General features: G+C 45.9%; 2 protein-coding genes across 31 annotated transcripts in view; both read left to right on the forward strand.

Annotated features, from left to right (window-relative positions):
* The window catches only part of DST (dystonin), a 539,328-nt gene that overhangs the window by 367,137 nt on the left and 154,335 nt on the right, over positions 1-17,856 (forward strand). The gene's annotated exons all lie outside the window — the stretch shown is intronic.
* Positions 1-17,856, forward strand: part of LOC117875210 (aldehyde dehydrogenase family 1 member A3) — a 48,279-nt gene that overhangs the window by 3,618 nt on the left and 26,805 nt on the right. Inside the window, exons 2-5 of the mRNA XM_034766291.1 lie at positions 1,221-1,325; positions 7,900-8,040; positions 12,981-13,110; positions 14,840-14,901. Of these exons, the coding sequence (XP_034622182.1) occupies positions 1,221-1,325; positions 7,900-8,040; positions 12,981-13,110; positions 14,840-14,901 (438 nt within the window). The remainder of the gene's footprint in view (positions 1-1,220; positions 1,326-7,899; positions 8,041-12,980; positions 13,111-14,839; positions 14,902-17,856) is intronic.

A 17,856-nucleotide genomic window follows, 5' to 3' on the forward strand; every position in this document is an offset into this window, starting at 1 on the left:
ATTCAGAGAAAAATATTTATTCATTATGATACTAATGTTAAGGAGTAATTATGCTTTGAAATGGGCAAGAAAAGAAACCCACGAGATCCAATTCAATGGGAGTGTGCAAAGACTGCAGGATTGGTTGGGTTTTTGTTTTTTCTTTTTCATTGTGGGACTGAATTCTAGCATGAGCTGATGTGCCAATAGACTTGTACATTGCACTGGAAAGGTGAAACACTTTTCTTCAAATAAAATAATTTACTAGCTTGCAAAGATTAACCAGGGCTCATTATCTAAAGACTGTGTTTATTCTCATTTGATTTATTCTCATTTATTTATCATTAATAAAAGCATCATCAGATAGCGTCCAGCTGGGTCAGAATAGTGCAGATGCGGGTTGAATCGATCAATTATATACTGGTGTCTATGCACAGTTTATATTAAATATCAAAATTTTAATCATTTAAAAAGTATTTGAATGCATTTTTCGTTACACGACACTATTTGGGACTCTATTTGTCCTCGCTATAGGAAGGCCATATTTTGAAAGGCTTATGTTTTATTTATTTATTTATTTAAAATAAATATATATAATTTTATTTGCCATAGACAAAACTTTTCCAATTGATATTGACAAAGACAAAAGACTGGCAAAGTGCTAGGGGCGTTTGTGAGTAAGGACTTCTTGGGTGAGGTAGCATTGCAAGATTGGGTCCATACTGCACATTCACTGGTGGAAAATACTAATGGAGAAACCACTGGTGAGTAGCCCAAAATAAGCAACATTAGCAGCATATACCCAACATCTTTGATGTTCGTGCTTTGTACAGCAGAAGGAGCTGTGGTGCTTGAAATATGTAGATTTCTCTTGGTGTCTGCTTGCCATACCCAAGGATATGGGTTTGAAATACACCCTGGCTATTTCACAAGTCTAAATCCCATGAATTACACTGTGTGGACCTGATCCTGCATTCTTTGGTCAATCAAAACTGACTTCACTGGATCTTTATGTACATGTACTTCCCTTGGTTGGGTTTTTCTGACTGCCAATTAAAAACGGAAACAGCCGTTAACATTAGGGCCTAACCCTGCAAAGGTGCTAAATGCTCTTGACTCCCTTTGTCTTCAGTGGGTTCTCCACTCCTTGCAGGATCAGGCCCATAGAGATTGCTACTTGAGCCTCCACGTGGGGGTACATGTGTGTTTGCTATTTTTTTTTTCTTTTTGACCCCTGTTAGATATTTATTAACAACGAATGGCACGAATCCATGAGTGGAAAGAAGTTTCCCACATATAATCCCTCAACGGCTGAGAAAATCTGTGATGTAGAGGAAGGCGATAAGGTAAGTTTCTCTGAGTGACCGATCAGGAAAGCGTTCTGGGTACGTTCTTGGTTTTGCTACAAAATGTGGTTGGTCCAGTTGCAGGTTTAAAGCCTGTGGTAGCTAAACATTTCGCAGGTCCAGCTCCAGGCACCAGCTTACCAAGCAGGTGCTTGGGGTGGCCACTTTGGAGAAGGGTGGCACGTCCAGCTGTTTGGCGGCAATTCCGCAGACGGTCCCTCACTCCAGCTCGGAGCCAAGGACCTCCCGCCGAATTGCCACCGCAGATCGCGATCACGGCCTTTTTTTTTTTTTTTTTTTTTTTTTTGCGCTGCTTGGGGCGGCAAAAACCCTGGAGCCAGCCCTGACATTTTGGCAAGCTTGTTCAAACGGATTAGAGAGAATCAATTACATCCCACTCCGCTAGAATCATGAGAGTTGCTTCTTTGCTAAGGATGGCGATTACTATAACGATTTTAACCAAATCTTAGGCATGATCCCAAGTATTGTTTGCACAGTTTAGAAGTAAGTGATTAAACAACTGCCCCATTGCACGCTTTTTTTGGTCACTTACTTGATGTAATTCAGTTCCCCCTCCCTCCAACTTGCAAATGCTTTACACACCTGCTTAGCTTTACACATAGGAGCAGGCTCAGGGATTTCAGTGGGTTTACTCACATGTGTAAAACGAAGCCTTTGCAGGGTTGGGGATGGAGATTGAGACCAAAGAAGGAACGCACGTTTATTTTTAAAGATCCTCTTAGGGACACTTTTTAAAAACAAACCTTCTTGGATTCTGGTCCCTTCTCAGTGGATCTGCAACAGTCCCATTAATAGGTGATGATCAGTCAAACCAAAGGATGAATGAGTGCTCAATATTTTATAGAAGTGTCAAGAACTCCATAGTCCATGCCTTGTGCACAGGGCCGGTTTAACCATTACACAGCCAGGGCCAGGTGGGGGAGGAGGGGAAGAACGAGTTTGCTCATGTAGCAGCCCCCTGTGGCTTGGAAGGAGCTCAGCTGGCAGCAGGAACACACTGCCAGGGATCCGGTTAACACTGGTGACCGGACACTAAAAATCCGGTTACCCCAGGAACCTGTGCCAGCCGTGGGTGTAGATTGAGCAGGCACTGGGGAATGTTGCAATGTTGATCCCCATGCGGATAAGCACTCCACTAGCTAGGAGGGAGGAAGCCGAAGAGAAGGACAGCGTAGCATCCCTCGTGTTCACTCTTACTCAGAAGTATGTTTGAAGAATTGAGTGTCGAGAGAGTAGAATAAACGTGTTAATTTTACACACATAATATGTAAATATGCAGAGAAATGTTTGAGGCCTTCATAATTTTTTTTGCAATATAGCATTCATACTTAAGCTCTTCCCTCCCATTAGCGTTTGGCCCCTCGGAACCGTAATCCAGCCCTGCTTGTGCACACAAACCTCTGACTGGAGTCAGTGGCACTAGTAGACCTGCCTTCTACCCATACCACAACTCCTCACAAACATGGGCCTTGTGGACGTGCGGTAGGAGGAAGGACAGGTCCAAGAATTTGCCTTTCTCCATCTGATCTCCTGTCACCGTTGTTAGTGATGAGGCCTTACCCTCACGTTGTGGAACGAAGTCCCCTCCATATCAGCGGTGGGATGGGGAATGTTTTAAGCACAGTGTGTATCATCACCTCTGTGGTCAAGCTACGCACCCTGGCTCTTGGACAGGAAAACTGACGGGGCAAAGGTTCTTTGTTAGAAGAATGCCCCTGCCCATACCAGTGACATTCCCATGGACCATAATGCTATAACAGGGTTGCCACTTCTGCAGTGCAAAAAAACAATGTCTTGGAGCGCTGGTACGGTATACTGAGCACCCTCCAGATTTCCCGGAAAGCTACCACCAGTAAAAGGAATGATCCTGGGAAAACCTGGGCAGGTGGCCACCCTAGCTATATATATGGCAATGGGGTGGAGTCTATGATTCTGTCCTAGGGAAGAGGGCAAGCTTAGGTAGTGGTGCAAGCTCATAATCTGCTTAATGCAGCCACATCCAGGGAGAAGGACCCCTTGGAATAAGCAGCAGCCTTCCTGCCTGATGTCCAGAAGACTCAGACTGTCCATGCACAATGCAGCAGTGGAGGCAATTGTAAAGTGGCCAGATAATATCATTAATTTTATATAGCACATCATTGCATCTAATTATAATTACTGTATAAACTATGGGGTGAGGCTAATCCTGTGGTAACTTTTACTAGGCAGAAACTATGGCTCCGCTATAGTTATGTGAGCTAAGTGCCTCCTCAAGTAGTTACAAAGTCGTTCGGTGGGTATTTCAGGCCTGCTTTTCATGCCTCCGTTAAAGAAAACTGTTGAGCAAAACAAAGATGGCAACCTCATGTCTCGCCTACAGAGAGAGCTCTCATTACTCTGTTCTCTCCTGGGTGCCAGGGAGAGGTTTTAACTTCTAGCTCATGGGACTGTCGTTGGAAAACTTCCTTCTCTGGGCTCTCCCGAGAGAGACTCTCTGGCCTGTAAGGATCAAGCTGTGGAAGTTTCTGTGGATATCTGGTGTGGGGGCGAATGCAGGATATTTTGGTCACCGAGTGTATGTCTACACTGCAGTGTAAAAGACCTGTGGCATGGGCATGCCTGGGCTGGGTCGGCTAACTCAGGCTTGTGGGGTTTGGGTGCTGAAACTCTCTGCTGTGGGGTTTTTTTTTATTGCGGTTTAGCTGTACCCAGAGACTCTCTCCTTGCATCCCCTAAATCTTACATGCAGACACTCCTGCTGTGTGTGTGGGGTGGGGGGGTGGGAAGGGGGCAGCAGGCAAGGCTGGGGTTGGGGCTGAATGAGTTTAAAAAATTGTGTTCGGGGCCCAAAACAGGCCAAACTGGGTGTATTCACCTGAGTTTTGCTTTGCAACTTTGGGTCTGTTAGTACCTAAAAATGACACTCGGAGGTTGGTGATTGCAAATCCACATGGCCTGGAACCAAAGAGTCTTGTGCAAACTGAATCCCCTGAGATGAACCCAGCCCCAGTTTAATCCCCCCCATCCTAGATCTCCAGGTGTTTCATGCAGGCAGACTTAGGTTCGTAAATGAAGACCGCTGTGGAGCCGGGCTCTGGGGCATTCTCAGTGGCGCGACTTGAGGAGACAGGAGCTATGCAGCTGTGGTGGCCAAAACTCTTGGGGGGCTGCAGGTTCTGTCACTACAGAAGCTGCCGTGTGGCTGCTGCTCACCCTGACTCTAGATTGTGGGGGCTGGATTCCATCTCCCTCGGGGTAAGTCCCCCTTGAGATGCCTGTTTGCTTAGGCTGTGCATGAGGGATGGGAATTTGGCAACTAATAATTTGGCGATGACAGTTGGCTTTGGCGCTGAAACGTGGCCAACTCATTATTCGCTGGGGAGCAAAGGTTTTGTTTTTCTTTAGTTACAAAATTAAAAAGGAATTGTTTGCAGTCACCTGCAGTCAGAGGGAAATCCTGGGTGGGAAAGAGGTGCTGGCAGTGATGCTCTGCTGGCGTTTTCATTGGCCTACAAATAAGGGCTGAGTGTTAACGTCTGTCAGGTTGATACCAGGCATGGGAAGAACTGATTTGACTAATGTTAAGGCTGTGCCACTGTGCTGCTTGCAGGGCTGTTACCCATCCTACCAGCCCCGGAACTCTGCATCCTGACCTGGCAGACCAGTTCCATGTAAAATACTCAACCTGTCCCAGTTTGCCTCCAGTGCGATCACAGAAAAGATTCTCCATGTTTCCCTGTGGTTGGCATAGTCCTGTGCACAGGAGTGAATTTCGAGTGCTGTAGAACCATGAGTCCTGTAGGGTGTCTGGCTTTGTTTTGTCTTTCTGCACATGGCTGAGTTCTGCCTTGGAGTGGAAAACCTGCAATGCTATGCGCTGGCTGTATGCATCACAGCCAGGCCAGAGGAGTCGGCCTTTCCCGTACTTGTGATTCTTAAGGGTGTCTGTTGCCATCCATGCCAGCCACCCTTGTATTTTAGGGGTGGATTGAGATTAGAAGGAGCAGTTATAGACGGGGTTACTTACTACGGGCAGAGCTGGTGGTGCTGTAGTTAAGGTGGCCCAACGTTTCCCGTTGTAATCCCTCTGCCCCGTTTTCAGTTGCTTATAACTTTGTCCAGCGTTGACTATTTGGGCTAAAACTTTCCATGCTGAATGTCTGTCTCAGTCTGAATATTTTTGGGATATTTCAGGGGAAATGATTCAGCCATTTATGAGAGAGAGATTAGAGGGGAGAATACATTGTTTTTGCCCATGTTAACAAAATTCGTCGAGCTGCTTCATTGAGAAGCTCTAGTGCCTCCGTGCTTTGAAACAGGGACTTGACATTTGGCCCGTGGGGGGGGTGTCACCTTGGTCTCAGGCATGTTGCTGTTCCTGTGGAGATGCCCAAATTTGACATAAGTGTTCAAAGACTTACTCATCTGTTTGCACGTGCTCAGTAGAGACTTATCAGAATTCCCTGGCGATTCCATCTGCACTGGGCATGCTCTATCCCCTCTCTGCACCACACCACCTACTAACTGTAGTGCATGTGTGCTATCCCCACAGAGCCTGGAGCTGACCAGGACTTTCTCTGCCATTGCTCCTCTGGGCTGCTGTGGCACTGGGCTCGGGAACTAATAGTCAGGAAACTGTCTTCCTTATGGACTCTGTGTTCCACCTCCTGGCGCCCTGGCAGGGAGGAGGAGGAAGGGGCCTGACTCAAATGCAGAGGTGATGAACTGGACCTGTGAGTTTGAGTAGGGGACAGGGGGGGAAGAGAGGGGACAAGAACCATAAGGGTCCTGTGGAAAAAGTAGTCTGTGATCATGTAATTAGAGACTGTATCACAATCACAGACACACAAGGGGCCTGAATTAAGGTTTCACAGGCAACTTTAATTCTAGCATTTCCTAACCTTTTAGCATTTGACTTTGCAACCCTAACACTCTTTTGAGGTAGTTTTGTGTGTGCAATACTAAATAAATCTCACACAGATTGAAACTCTGTGAATTGTTAGGTCTTGCGTGTCCCTCCTTTTTGTCCCACGTTTTGTCCTTGGCACCTTGACAGCTATGACTCTGTCCTTATGTCACGCATGGTGCCTACGGATTGCAACATCTGTGTACTGTAACGCACCATTCTGACCCCTTTTGTGCCTAGTCATCATAGGGTGGATTAAGAATGGAATTTCAGCCTTACCTAAGAATTTCCTCGTCTTTGCTGGTTTGAACTCAGATGCTTAATGTGAGGGGTAGTTGAGTTTCCATTGAGGTATTTTGGGGAAGTTCTCCTGCTTGCATACCTAATGACTCTACAAAATACCAAACCATGTGTGGTATCTGGGAGTGCAGTGAGTAGGAATGAACATAGCTAACCACAGAGCCGCCCACATGCCCGGTTTTGGAGAACAGTCGTGGTCCACAGTAATGCTGTGATCTGTAAGATTGCTCCTAGCGTGACTACTGGGAAGGTCTGGATTGTTAGTAATGATGATGATCTCAGTGGAAAATTGCAAAGCTGATGAGGGCGAAGTCACTTCTTTTGTGATGCTAGCACACCGGGTAGTCAATGCAGGAAGGGGGCCTTTCCCCAACCATGGTCCCATGAAAGGAAATGAACAAGATCTTTATGTAGTTCTCAGGAGCCAGAGAGGATGTGGTCTTCAGATTAGGGAGCACATCTAGCCTCCCAGCTGGCTAGCAAGTATGTTGCAATCAACTGCAAGTGCTACCCAACAGGAGGGAGGGACACACAATGCTCCCACTCAGAGACACGCTAATGGCCATCCCACCACCTAGAGGACTTCTGCTTTGGCTGGCAGGACTCCTTTTGCAGAGTATGTACCAGGCAGCATCTCTGTTTCTTCTTCCTACACTAGCCAGGGCAGGACTAGCCTTATAAATACTCCACTCCTGAGTCTCGGCCGTCCTTTGCAGAGAGGTAGTCCTGCTTTTCAGGTGGGATGTTTGCTGTTTTAAAGGAACAACCCAGTTTTAGTAACAGTTTGAATGTTCAGTAATACACACACACACACACACACACACACACACACCTCTCTACCTCGATATAACCCTGTCCTCGGGAGCCAAAAAATCTTACCGCGTTATAGGTGAAAATGTGTTATATCGAACTTGCTTTGGTCCGCCGGAGTGAGCAGCCCCGCCCCCCCCCGGAGCGCTGCTTTACCGCATTATATCCGAATTTGTGTTATATCTGGTCGAGTTATTTGTGTGTGTGTGTGTGTGTGTGTGTGATTTTTATCCTGTGAGTGAAGCCTGGTCCAATTCCATAAACTTAATGACTCACCCTGAAAGATCTTATCAGCTCTGCAAAATTTGAATTTAGGTTCCTATCCAGCAAGGTCAAATCCTACCAGAGTCTGAAGCCGCTTGGAATCTTGCAAGATCTGACCTATGTTCAGCAGCAAACTAGGAGACTCTTTTAGCAGATGATTCAATATTACAGTAGGCAGGCTCTGCAGAACACAGCATAGGAAGCAACCTGCTTGGTAGCTGTTCATAGCACTATGCAATTTGTGTGTCTCTCTCTCTCACCTGAATATTTTGTGTGTGTGTTTGGTTGCTTTAGCCCGACATAGATAAGGCAGTAGAGGCAGCGAAAGCAGCATTCCAGAGAGGATCTCTATGGAGACAAATGGATGCCTTCAGCAGAGGAAGGCTTCTCCACAAACTAGCCGATCTCATCGAGCGAGACCGAGTCATTTTGGCGGTAAGTGAAACGTGGTGGGGGAGTGATAATAAACCAGAAGCAATTGACTGACTACTTAATTCTGTTCCTCTGGCTGCCCTGGAGATCTGGGGCTGTTTGTAGCTTGTGTTTAGTTTATTTTAAAGGGGAATCTCATCTTCAGGGAGGCTTTCGTTTCCCAAGCTCCCAGCTTGGTTTAATAACATTTGGATAGAGTGACTTTAATAATAATTAATAAAAAAAGTCACTGATTTTGAGAGAGCTGTTTAAGGGCATCTCTGCCTCATTAAAGGGAAAAATTCCAAATCCATCGTTCTTTTCAGTGTTCTGGATGAGGTCGCCCTAGACCTTAGCATTGCAGGTGAAGCCTACCTCCCTCTTCAAACTTGAATAGTGCTTTGCGCTCCCTCTCTCTCTCTCTCTCTCTCTCTCTCTGCCCTCCCTCCCCCATGCCCACACACAATGAGAGGGTAAAGCCCCTGGCTGAATGCTGACTTGGAAAAGCTGCCTCTCCTCCCGTTTGACCTCCATGTCCCACGCAATGGGAGGCTAGGAAACCTTGCCCAGTCAATGAGTTTGAGTCGTCGGGGAACGACAGTGGCAAATCCTCACCTTCTTAACTCCTTTCTTTTTGCCGTGGGGCTGGTTTGTTTACCCTCCCCTAGCCCCGCCTGGTCTTGTCCACTTGGTGAAATACAGTTGATGGGTGTCTAGCTTGCCTGTTCCAGCTTGGGGGGGGGTAGGAGGATAGAGGATGCTCAACACTTAATGCTGCTTATACTCACTCTGCGGGGAACACTGATTTAAACTACTAGGTGTTCTGTGCTAAACCAATTTTTTTTTTTTAAAGAGAGATTGAGCCGTGGAGCCATATAAACATTGTCTTTGGGACTGCCTCTGAGGTGATCGTTCAGCAGGCTGTTGCAATTCGGCAAAGCACATACAACTTTAGACAGGTGCTTCAGTGACATTGACTTCAACAGGGCAACTGACTTGTTTAGACTAGGCTGGGCAAAACTGAGGCCGACGTGAGTAAAGGCTGCAGGATGGGGCCATCAGGGCCTGCATCCACAGAGTGGATTCATGGGAGATGGTGGCACCCATGGGTGGTCATATTCATCCTTGGCTAACTGCATTGGTGCCGGGGTGAAGTCAACTCTCTCTGGTTTAAGAGAGTTTAGGTCATGCATTGGAGATGTCCGTGTCGTGTGTTAGCTTTGAGTTACTGAGGGGTTTTTTTATTTAGTTTATTTTTTTAAACAAGACCATATCCTTACTTGAAGTTAACATTCTTACCTATGGTGTTAAATAAATATTTAAATACATAAAGTCCTAGAACAAAATGAGCAAATAACCCCCACCCTGTTTAAAACTTTCAGGCAAAGACCGCTGCTAAGGCTAAAAGGTTCTATAATCACTATGTTAAATAAGGAATCGTGTCTGTGGAATTCAATGAAAGAAACATCTGAAGAGAATAACAAAGATACAGAGTTGGGAACAATCTGGCATTGGCAAAGGATGACCTAAATAGGTCTGTGCCATCCCTGACTTGGGTGTTCTACTTATCAGAACATTAAAGGGGACAAGTGACAATGGCAACAATAAAACAACACGACTGATTTGCAGTAAACCACATCAAATGGAATGTCTACAGGATTTAACTTCCTTATAGCAATTGAAATAAATGGCAGAAAGACGTGTGTGAAGATTTTGAGCTATTCACAAACAGGGCCGGCTCCAGGCACCAGCAAAGGAAGAAGGTGCTTGGGGCAGCCAATGGAAAGGGGCGGCATGTCTGGGTCTTCGGCAGCGGGTCCCTCACTCCCTCTCAGAGGGAAGGACCCGCTGCCGAAGAATGAAGCGGTGGCGGTAGAGCTGCCGCCGGTCGTGGCTTTTTAAAAAAATATTTATTTTTGGCTTCGCCACTTGGGGCGGCAAAAAAGCTGGAGCTGGCCCTGTTCACAAAACATCCCTCTGTACCTCTGGCTCTTCATAAAAATTATTCCACTGTGACTTGACTGCTCACAGAACCAATGCACCTGCATTGTGTATTGCAACTCCTCCCTCTTCCGAATCTGGTTCCCCTGGGAAGCTTGGTCCATGCAGTTCGGTCCTGACTCTGCCCGATAGAGAGGTGAGTGATGCTAGACTTTGTGATGGCTGTGTGATATGGGCAAGCTGGTACCAGGAGGAGAGACACTAGTTCATTTGGACATCTGTCATATTTTAAAAAAAGCAAAAATTAACTTTGGGCCTAAGCCACAAAGTTCTGGCTCAAATTTTCCCTAGAAATTAGAATGTTTGATCTCAGTAACCAACATCATTTTTTAAGTTGGCCTTGTGCCCCTTTTTCTTTCCGATGGACAAATTTTTCTGCTTGCTTTTAACCTTCAGTATCAGGAATGTCCTGTCTGGTTGTATTTTTTTGCCAAAGGGTTTGACAGGATTTCAGCGGATGTCTGTTAACGCTCACACTTAACCGTCTCCAAAACGTTGACTGGCCAATGATATTAAACGGGTGTTAATACAAACAGTTCTTTTAAACTGTTAAAATTTTCCTTCTCCACTTTTTTCGGTCTTCGCTCTTGTGATGCTGTCATGGAGTCTTCCAGGTTAGACGGCGTAAAGACATATGCATAGAAATCTCTTGACCTTTTCTATACATTACAGAGGAGCAAAGCAGGGAGCACATCCAATTCTTGTCAATTTGCAAGTTACTTCCCCCCACTCCCCAAGAGTAAAAGGCAGGGGCGGGGGGAAGCTACTGCTTTTAGTTCAGGACTTAAAATGTATCATTGGGCATACTTTTCATGAACATGCTGCTTGCAAAATGAAACTTCAAGTAGGATGTGATGCTGTGTGAATTTGGACACACTCTTGTTTACACCAAAAAGGGAAAATATCATTTTGCAACATCTTGGTCTTGAAGAATGAAGCCTCATGGTCAGTCCAAGGGAAGGACGACCTGCTCCACAACCTGACGATAAAGTCAGTGGAGAGACTTCCATTGATTTCTGTGGGACTCTCTTCTCTAACTTGGATGTGGGGCTAAACTAAAAACATATTGGACATCCCTGAACTCCAGGAGGGCTTGTATCTGTACTCAGGCCAAATTGTGTGTTCATATTGGCCCTGATTCAAAACAACGCTTGAGCTTGTGCTTAGCTTTAAGCACAGGCTGAAATCCACCCCTACCTAGCACTGCACTTCAGAACATGCTTAAGTCTCATTGTGGCCATTGGGATTTAAGCATGATCTTAAAAAATTAAGCACATACTTAAGTGCTGCGGTGAATAGGGATGGGCTTAGCCAGGGGCTTTGAGTTAAGGATGTGACAACTTGCTGTGGTGAGTTGAGGCTTTTCCTGGGGCAACCTCATTGACCTGCCTTCATGGTTGACTCAAATCTCAAGAATGAGCACAACCAAAACCCCAGTTCTGAACATCCCTGGACTTAGGAAAAATCCAGGTCTGCATCCATGTGGCTCAGTTCCAACACTACTGGAAACGTAAATGTTTCTGCCCATTTTCATGGCCAGATCTTGCCTGCAAAAGGCTGTGTGATCGAAACACCACTCGCTATGTTTAAATTCATGTCAAAAATAGAAAATTAAGAGAATCTTCTTGATCCATAAACAAACCTGCCAGCCCCGTTATGGCTTTTTCAGTCATTCCCATGACAGCTTTGTCTGTCTATTTTTAGAAATCGGGGCACTGCGTGTACAATAATTTTAGCAGGCACTACTCCAGTTGGATAAGAATCCTATTCCCTGTGAAGAAGTCTATTCAGATCCTGTTTGGACCTCAAAGGTTCTGAAGGGTGGCAGTGTACAATTTCATCTTTGTTCACACATTTAATTCAACCAAGGAGTAGTGCCTCCTTTATGTGGGTTCTTTCCCATTATTGTCCAGCTTGCATGACTAGAGGAGAGGAACAGGGTCACTGGAACTTGGAACTGCAAAAAGAGGAGGAGCCAGATTCTGACATGCTGGTATAAAACTGGTCCAAGCTATAACTCCATTGACCTCCTTGGAGATATCCCTGGTTTGCACCAGTGTGAGAGCAGATTTGGGCCCAAAGAGATTACTAAAGGCATGTGCTCTCCAAACGTGTTTTCCATCATCCAGTGGACAAAGAAGGCTTTTTCTATCCGAGTATCATAGAAGATTAGGGTTAAAAGAGACCTCAGGAGGTCATCTAGTCCAACCCCCTGCTCAAAGCAGGACAAATCCCAACAAAATCATCCCAGCCAGGACTTTGTCAAGCTGGGTCTTAAAAACCTTTAAGGATGGAGATTCCACCTAGGGAACCCATTCCAGTGCTTCATCACCCTCCTAGTGAAATAGTGTTTCCTAATATCCAACCTAAACCTCCCCCACTGCAACTTGAGACCATTGCTCCTTGTCCTGTCATCTGGTACCACTGAGAACAGCCGAGCTCCATCCTCTTTGGAACCCCCCTTCAGGTAGTTGAAGGCTGCTATCAAATCCCCCCCCCACACACACACACTCTTCTCTTCTGCAGACTAAATAAGCTCAGTTCCCTCAGCCTCTCCTCATAAATCATGTACCCCAGTCCCCTAATAACTTTTGTTGCCCTCCGCTGGATGCTCTCCAATTTGTCCACATCCTTTCTGTAGTGGGGGGGGGGGCCCAAAACTGTACACAGTACTCTGGCTGTGGTCTCACCAGTGCCGAATAGAGGGGAATAATCACTTCCCTCCATCTGCTGGCAATGCTCCTACTAATGCAGCCCAATATGCTGTCAGCCTTCTTGGTAACAAGGGCACACTGTTGACTCATATCCAGCTTCTTGTTCACCCCTCTCCATTGTGTAGGGTGGGAGAAAGATAAACCTTGTAGATTGCAGAAGAGAATTTTTTTGTCTAGAATCTGTGAAAACAACAACCCCCCCATAAATATTGAGCAGTATATAACCATGCATGTGATTTGTTGTTTCAGACCTTGGAAACAATGGACACAGGGAAACCTTTTCTTCATGCCTTCTTCATTGACTTGGAAGGCTGTATAAAGACACTTAGATATTATGCTGGGTGGGCTGATAAAATCCAAGGCAGAACTATCCCAGTGGGTAAGTTGAACCCTTCCATGTTCACATTTAAAAGCTCCTTCAGTCTGATATCAAGTACATTGAGACAGAACCAGTGTAGGGAGTTTCCCTTCTGAAAAAATCATCCCTCCCTCCCACCCCCCAAATTACTTTATGCCTTTTCTCTTATGGAAAAGCCATAGAGTGTAACAGAAGATTATGTATCTCCCTGAGAGTTTTGGAACTGCCCTATAGACTTATGAGAATTCTATCCTTGGTTATTGTGCATCCAGTTTCACTGAAACTAAAGGTTTCACTGTTAGTAAGAGTGCATTGGAAATCAAAGTTCAAAGGATATTTTTGAGTACCTTCTTTGTTGTTAATTAAATTAGGTTTATTGGAGAGAGGCCAGATCTGTCGGTAATCAAAGTACGTGGCAGACATTCAGTTCCTGGGGGTTTGGTCAAGCTCTAGTTTGTAGGGGTATTTAATTTATTTCTAAACACTTGCAGCATTTTTTTTTTAAACTCCTCTGCCAGGGGTTGTGCACAATTCTGTGCTTCATTACACCCACGCCAGTGGATTTAGTGTGAGTAACTGAGGGAAGAATCTATTGGCTCACGTGTGAGCACAGGTGTGGCCCTGGGAAATGACAGGTGGTTTGCCTAAGATAAGAAGGGTGTTTGCACGAAGTGAGTGAACAGCTAATTGAAAGTCAGCAGCCTGCCCCTTTCCTTTGCCCTCGTGATAGCTGGGGGTCCACGAAGGAAAGAGCACCAGAGACGAAGGTTAAAGAGCGGCTCCTTCTGGTAGCGCTGAAGGAATGCACTTGCTCCCACCCCTCCGCCCTCCACCAGTCAGCATTGATTTAAGAGTAGCAGAGTCCAAGCCTATGGCAAATCAGATTTCTGTCACCCAAGCTTTAATGTGCAGATCTGCTCTCTATGGAGACTGGCTCTCAGTCTTGTTTGAGATCACTTCCAAAGTGCGTAATAACTAGAGGTTCTCCCCCCTCCCCCCCAAAATGGAGCTTCATAGAAAGCAACATTTCTAATGGGCAAATGGTTTTATTAAATCTTTTGACAGGAAATTAACACTAAAATATTTTTTGTTTCTATTATCCGAAACAAAATGTTTGATGCTAATTGAATCAAAACAAAACTTGATTTTTGAATCCAATTGAAATATTTTTTGTTTTGTTATTTAAATATTTCTTGTGGGAATTTTGTCACCAAACTTTGAATTTTTCCCTGGGAAATAAACCTGTTCGTCCCCCCCCCCCCACCCCCATCAAAACTAAAAATCATAAAAGCGTTTGTTTAATTTTCCTTTTATTCTTCACTGAAATGAAGAATTACACCAACTGAACATGTCTGAGCAGCAGGAGCAAGTGTAAGAGAGGAACTGACCCAGTGGAATTGATGTGATGAAAGTCTGTGGATTTCGAAGGGTTCTACCAGTCTGAATTAGAGCAGCACTTGGCCCTCTGTATAGAGCAGAAGATCTGAATTGTTCTGGGATAGATGTTTCCTATCAGATCATTTTCGTCCTTTCGAAGAGCACCCCGCCTGGGTGTGGGATAGAATGGGTCACTCCACAATCTTCTCAGATTAGCTTCACCTCATTTAACTAGTTTATATTAATTCTGCCTCACCGGTTTTATTTATATAATCATTTTATATTGTTTCCACTATTCAACCCCCCACAAGGGCAGTACATGCAGGTATGTCGCAATATTAGCTTTGATCCCTTACACGTTTTTGTTTTGCAGATGAAAATGTTGTCTGTTTCACCATGCATGAACCGATGGGGGTCTGTGGGGCTATAACGCCGGTAAGTAGAAGACTAGCTAATGTTTTTAGCCGAGGTGCTCCTACCCTGAAGGTCCCCTCTATTTACAAAAATGTATATGCATGCCCCCCATAGCATTGCAACCATTGCCCTCTGTTGCAGGGCAAGTGCGACCCATGGCCTCTTGGGGCAGGGTAATTACTTCCCCATTGTCGTGTCCTTACGACCAGCCGTTGTCTTGGGGTTGTGTGCACTAACGGTAAAAGTCAATATGGCCACGCGCGCTCTCAAGGTTGTGTGGCCCAATGGCCAGAGTCAGGGTGATGGCCCCTTCCCACAGGGCTGTGGGACCCAATGGCCCGAGTCACTGTGGCTTCCCAGTTCAACTGGGGTATATCGCCTAGTGGTCATCAGAGTCCGTGTGGCCACCTGGCTCAGCAAGGTGGTATGGCCTAGCGGCAAGAGTCAGTAGAGCCACCGTCACTCAGGGCTGTGTGGCCTAGTGGCCAGTGTCAGCAAGGTCGCCCTCTCTCGGGGACGTAGGGCCTAGTCGCCAGAGTCAGTATAACTGCCCCTTCCGTGGGGCTACATGACCTAGTGGCCTGTCAGGGGAGTGGGCCACCACACCAGGGTGGGTAGCAGCCTGGTAGGGGGGCCCAGGCTCTCCTGCTTCACCAGGGCCCTGTCAGTGGCAAGTACGCCTGCCACTGGGTCAATGGGGAATCCGTCCGAAATACGCTGACTCCACTTGGTAACAGAACTAGTCTCCCTGAGCTACTTCCTACCCAGTTCCTGATGCTGTGGTCCCAGCGTTGCCATGGTCTCTGGGCTACTCGGTCAGTGCGGCTCCCAACAACTCCACCACTCAATGGGCATCTTCCGGAGTCTCAGCATCCCTGGCTTCCGCTGTCTGGGACTTCTGCGGTTCCTGGGCTGGAGCTTGAAACGTGCGTCCTCTCTCTTTGGTGGTCAGCCCTGAATGAGATGAGCTGCTCCCTTTTATACCTAGTCTCCAACTGGAGCATGCCCAGCAGGGCTGCGCGGGCATGGCCTCCTTGGCCCAGAGAGTGGAGTTAACCCTCGCAGTACCAGAGCGGGACAAATGCGCCCCATCACACCCTCCTAGATGAGGAGGGTGGACTGGAGGGCATTCCCTTTGGAGCCTGTTGATGATGTTTCTTGACTCATCAGAAGGAATTGGCCTATGGCGTTCTGAACGGCTCTTTGGCACAGAAGGTTGGGTCTCAAGATCAAGTATCAGTCTCCCATATGGCACTTACATAAGAGTCACCAGTGACCCATCCATGATCATCTGTTATTCTTACCTCTTGATCCTTTTCTTATTGAGTGATTGCAAGCGAGCTGTCCTGACCATTACGGTTGTTGACTGGCTCCGAGGCATTGTGGTTTGTTTAGTTTTTAAATTGTCATTTATTAGCTTGTTTCCTTGTTCCCATTGTTTGTTCTATAACTGATCAATACCATTTTCCTTTCCCTGGTGGGTTTGTTTCTGATGGTGAGAGACTCTGGCTAGTGCTTAAAATTCCTCAGTTCTTCAGCAAGAAAAAATAGGCAGCCAGACTTTTTGTAGAGGAGCCATAATGGTTGTAAAGTGCTTTGAACATCTGTGTTAGAGGCAAAGAGTAGTGTGTAAGCTACTTTGCTGTGGGAGTCTGTTGGGGAAAGTCAGAGGAAGATCTCTGGCCAATGTTGTGGAGGGTGAACCGGACTATACCAGAGACTAAAACAACTCAGTATTTTTGCTGGGATGCTGGAGACTTTGATCCTGACCCAGTTTGCATTAATGTCAATGGAAGTTTTTGCTACTAACTTCAGTAGGAACAGGATTGGGTCCCTCGTGACTGACTTCTAACCTAGATCTTGGAGCTGAATGGTCTATTTATTTTTCCCTGAGAGAGGTGACTGCAGAGTGAGTGGGAGACTGAATAGGAGAGTGTCCTGTAGATGATAGATCGACATGCGGAGACAGAGTTTGGCTTGGGAATGAAAGCTGTCTCACTCTGTTTTACAGAGCCTTGCTGGTTGAAGTAACCTAGTATTGTCATTTTGGGAATGAGTTGCATTTGAGTGACTTGAGTCCAATGAAGTTGAGACTCTCAAGCGTTTTGCATTAGGGACATAAGACTGAAAAGGCCCTCTTGGGTCATCGAATCCAGTTCCCTGCCACTGCAGCCAACCCCATCCTACAATCCTGTTCATACACTTAGCAAGCTCCAGCTTGCATTGACCACTGATTTAAATGCCTCTATTTCCATCCTCCAAACGGATCTGACTGTTGGCAGATGCTTTTGTGGATTTACGCCCCTTCAAAAATTCTGTTGTGGCTATTTTCAGGCAGGAGATTTGGAAAGCCACCATATCATGGGGGGCAGGGAGAACTGAGTGGATGCTATCTCAAGATTGTATCTATATTGTTGCTATTTAATCTATGGGAATTATACATAAATATTGGGCTTAAATTGCAAATGTAATCCTAATCCAGGCTGATATGACTATGTGCACCCTGAGGCATAGTGTTCCACTTTAAGGACATTGTCATAATAAAAAACGGAGGCCACTATCAATTCTGGTATGTAATTCCCTTGATTTCACTAGCGTCTAACTAGGGATGAGTTTGGATCATGCTGAAACTGAAAATACCCTACCAGGATTGGTAACTACTCCTTAGATTATTAACATAACTAGCATTTTAAAGGTGAAACTTACTACTTTTGTTCGTAGTATTTGACTCTGCACGGGGGATTAAACTAGGCCTATCCTTTCATCTTCAGGCTTCGTTTTAACAGTGCTGTGTTTGGATTTGCACTGCAGCGGCCGCGGGGGACAAGATTATTCCAATAAACAGCTTCGTTCCGTAGAACTATCACATTTGCACACTGTCCATCTGTGACATTACACAGCATCAGAGGAGCTGATTTCAGACACAGGGCCAGTCTTTCTCAGCAGCTCAGCTAACAGCTGAAAATCTCTGCAAAG

The sequence above is a fragment of the Trachemys scripta genome, chromosome 3, assembly GCF_013100865.1.
Source record: "Trachemys scripta elegans isolate TJP31775 chromosome 3, CAS_Tse_1.0, whole genome shotgun sequence".
NCBI lineage: Eukaryota > Metazoa > Chordata > Testudines > Emydidae > Trachemys > Trachemys scripta.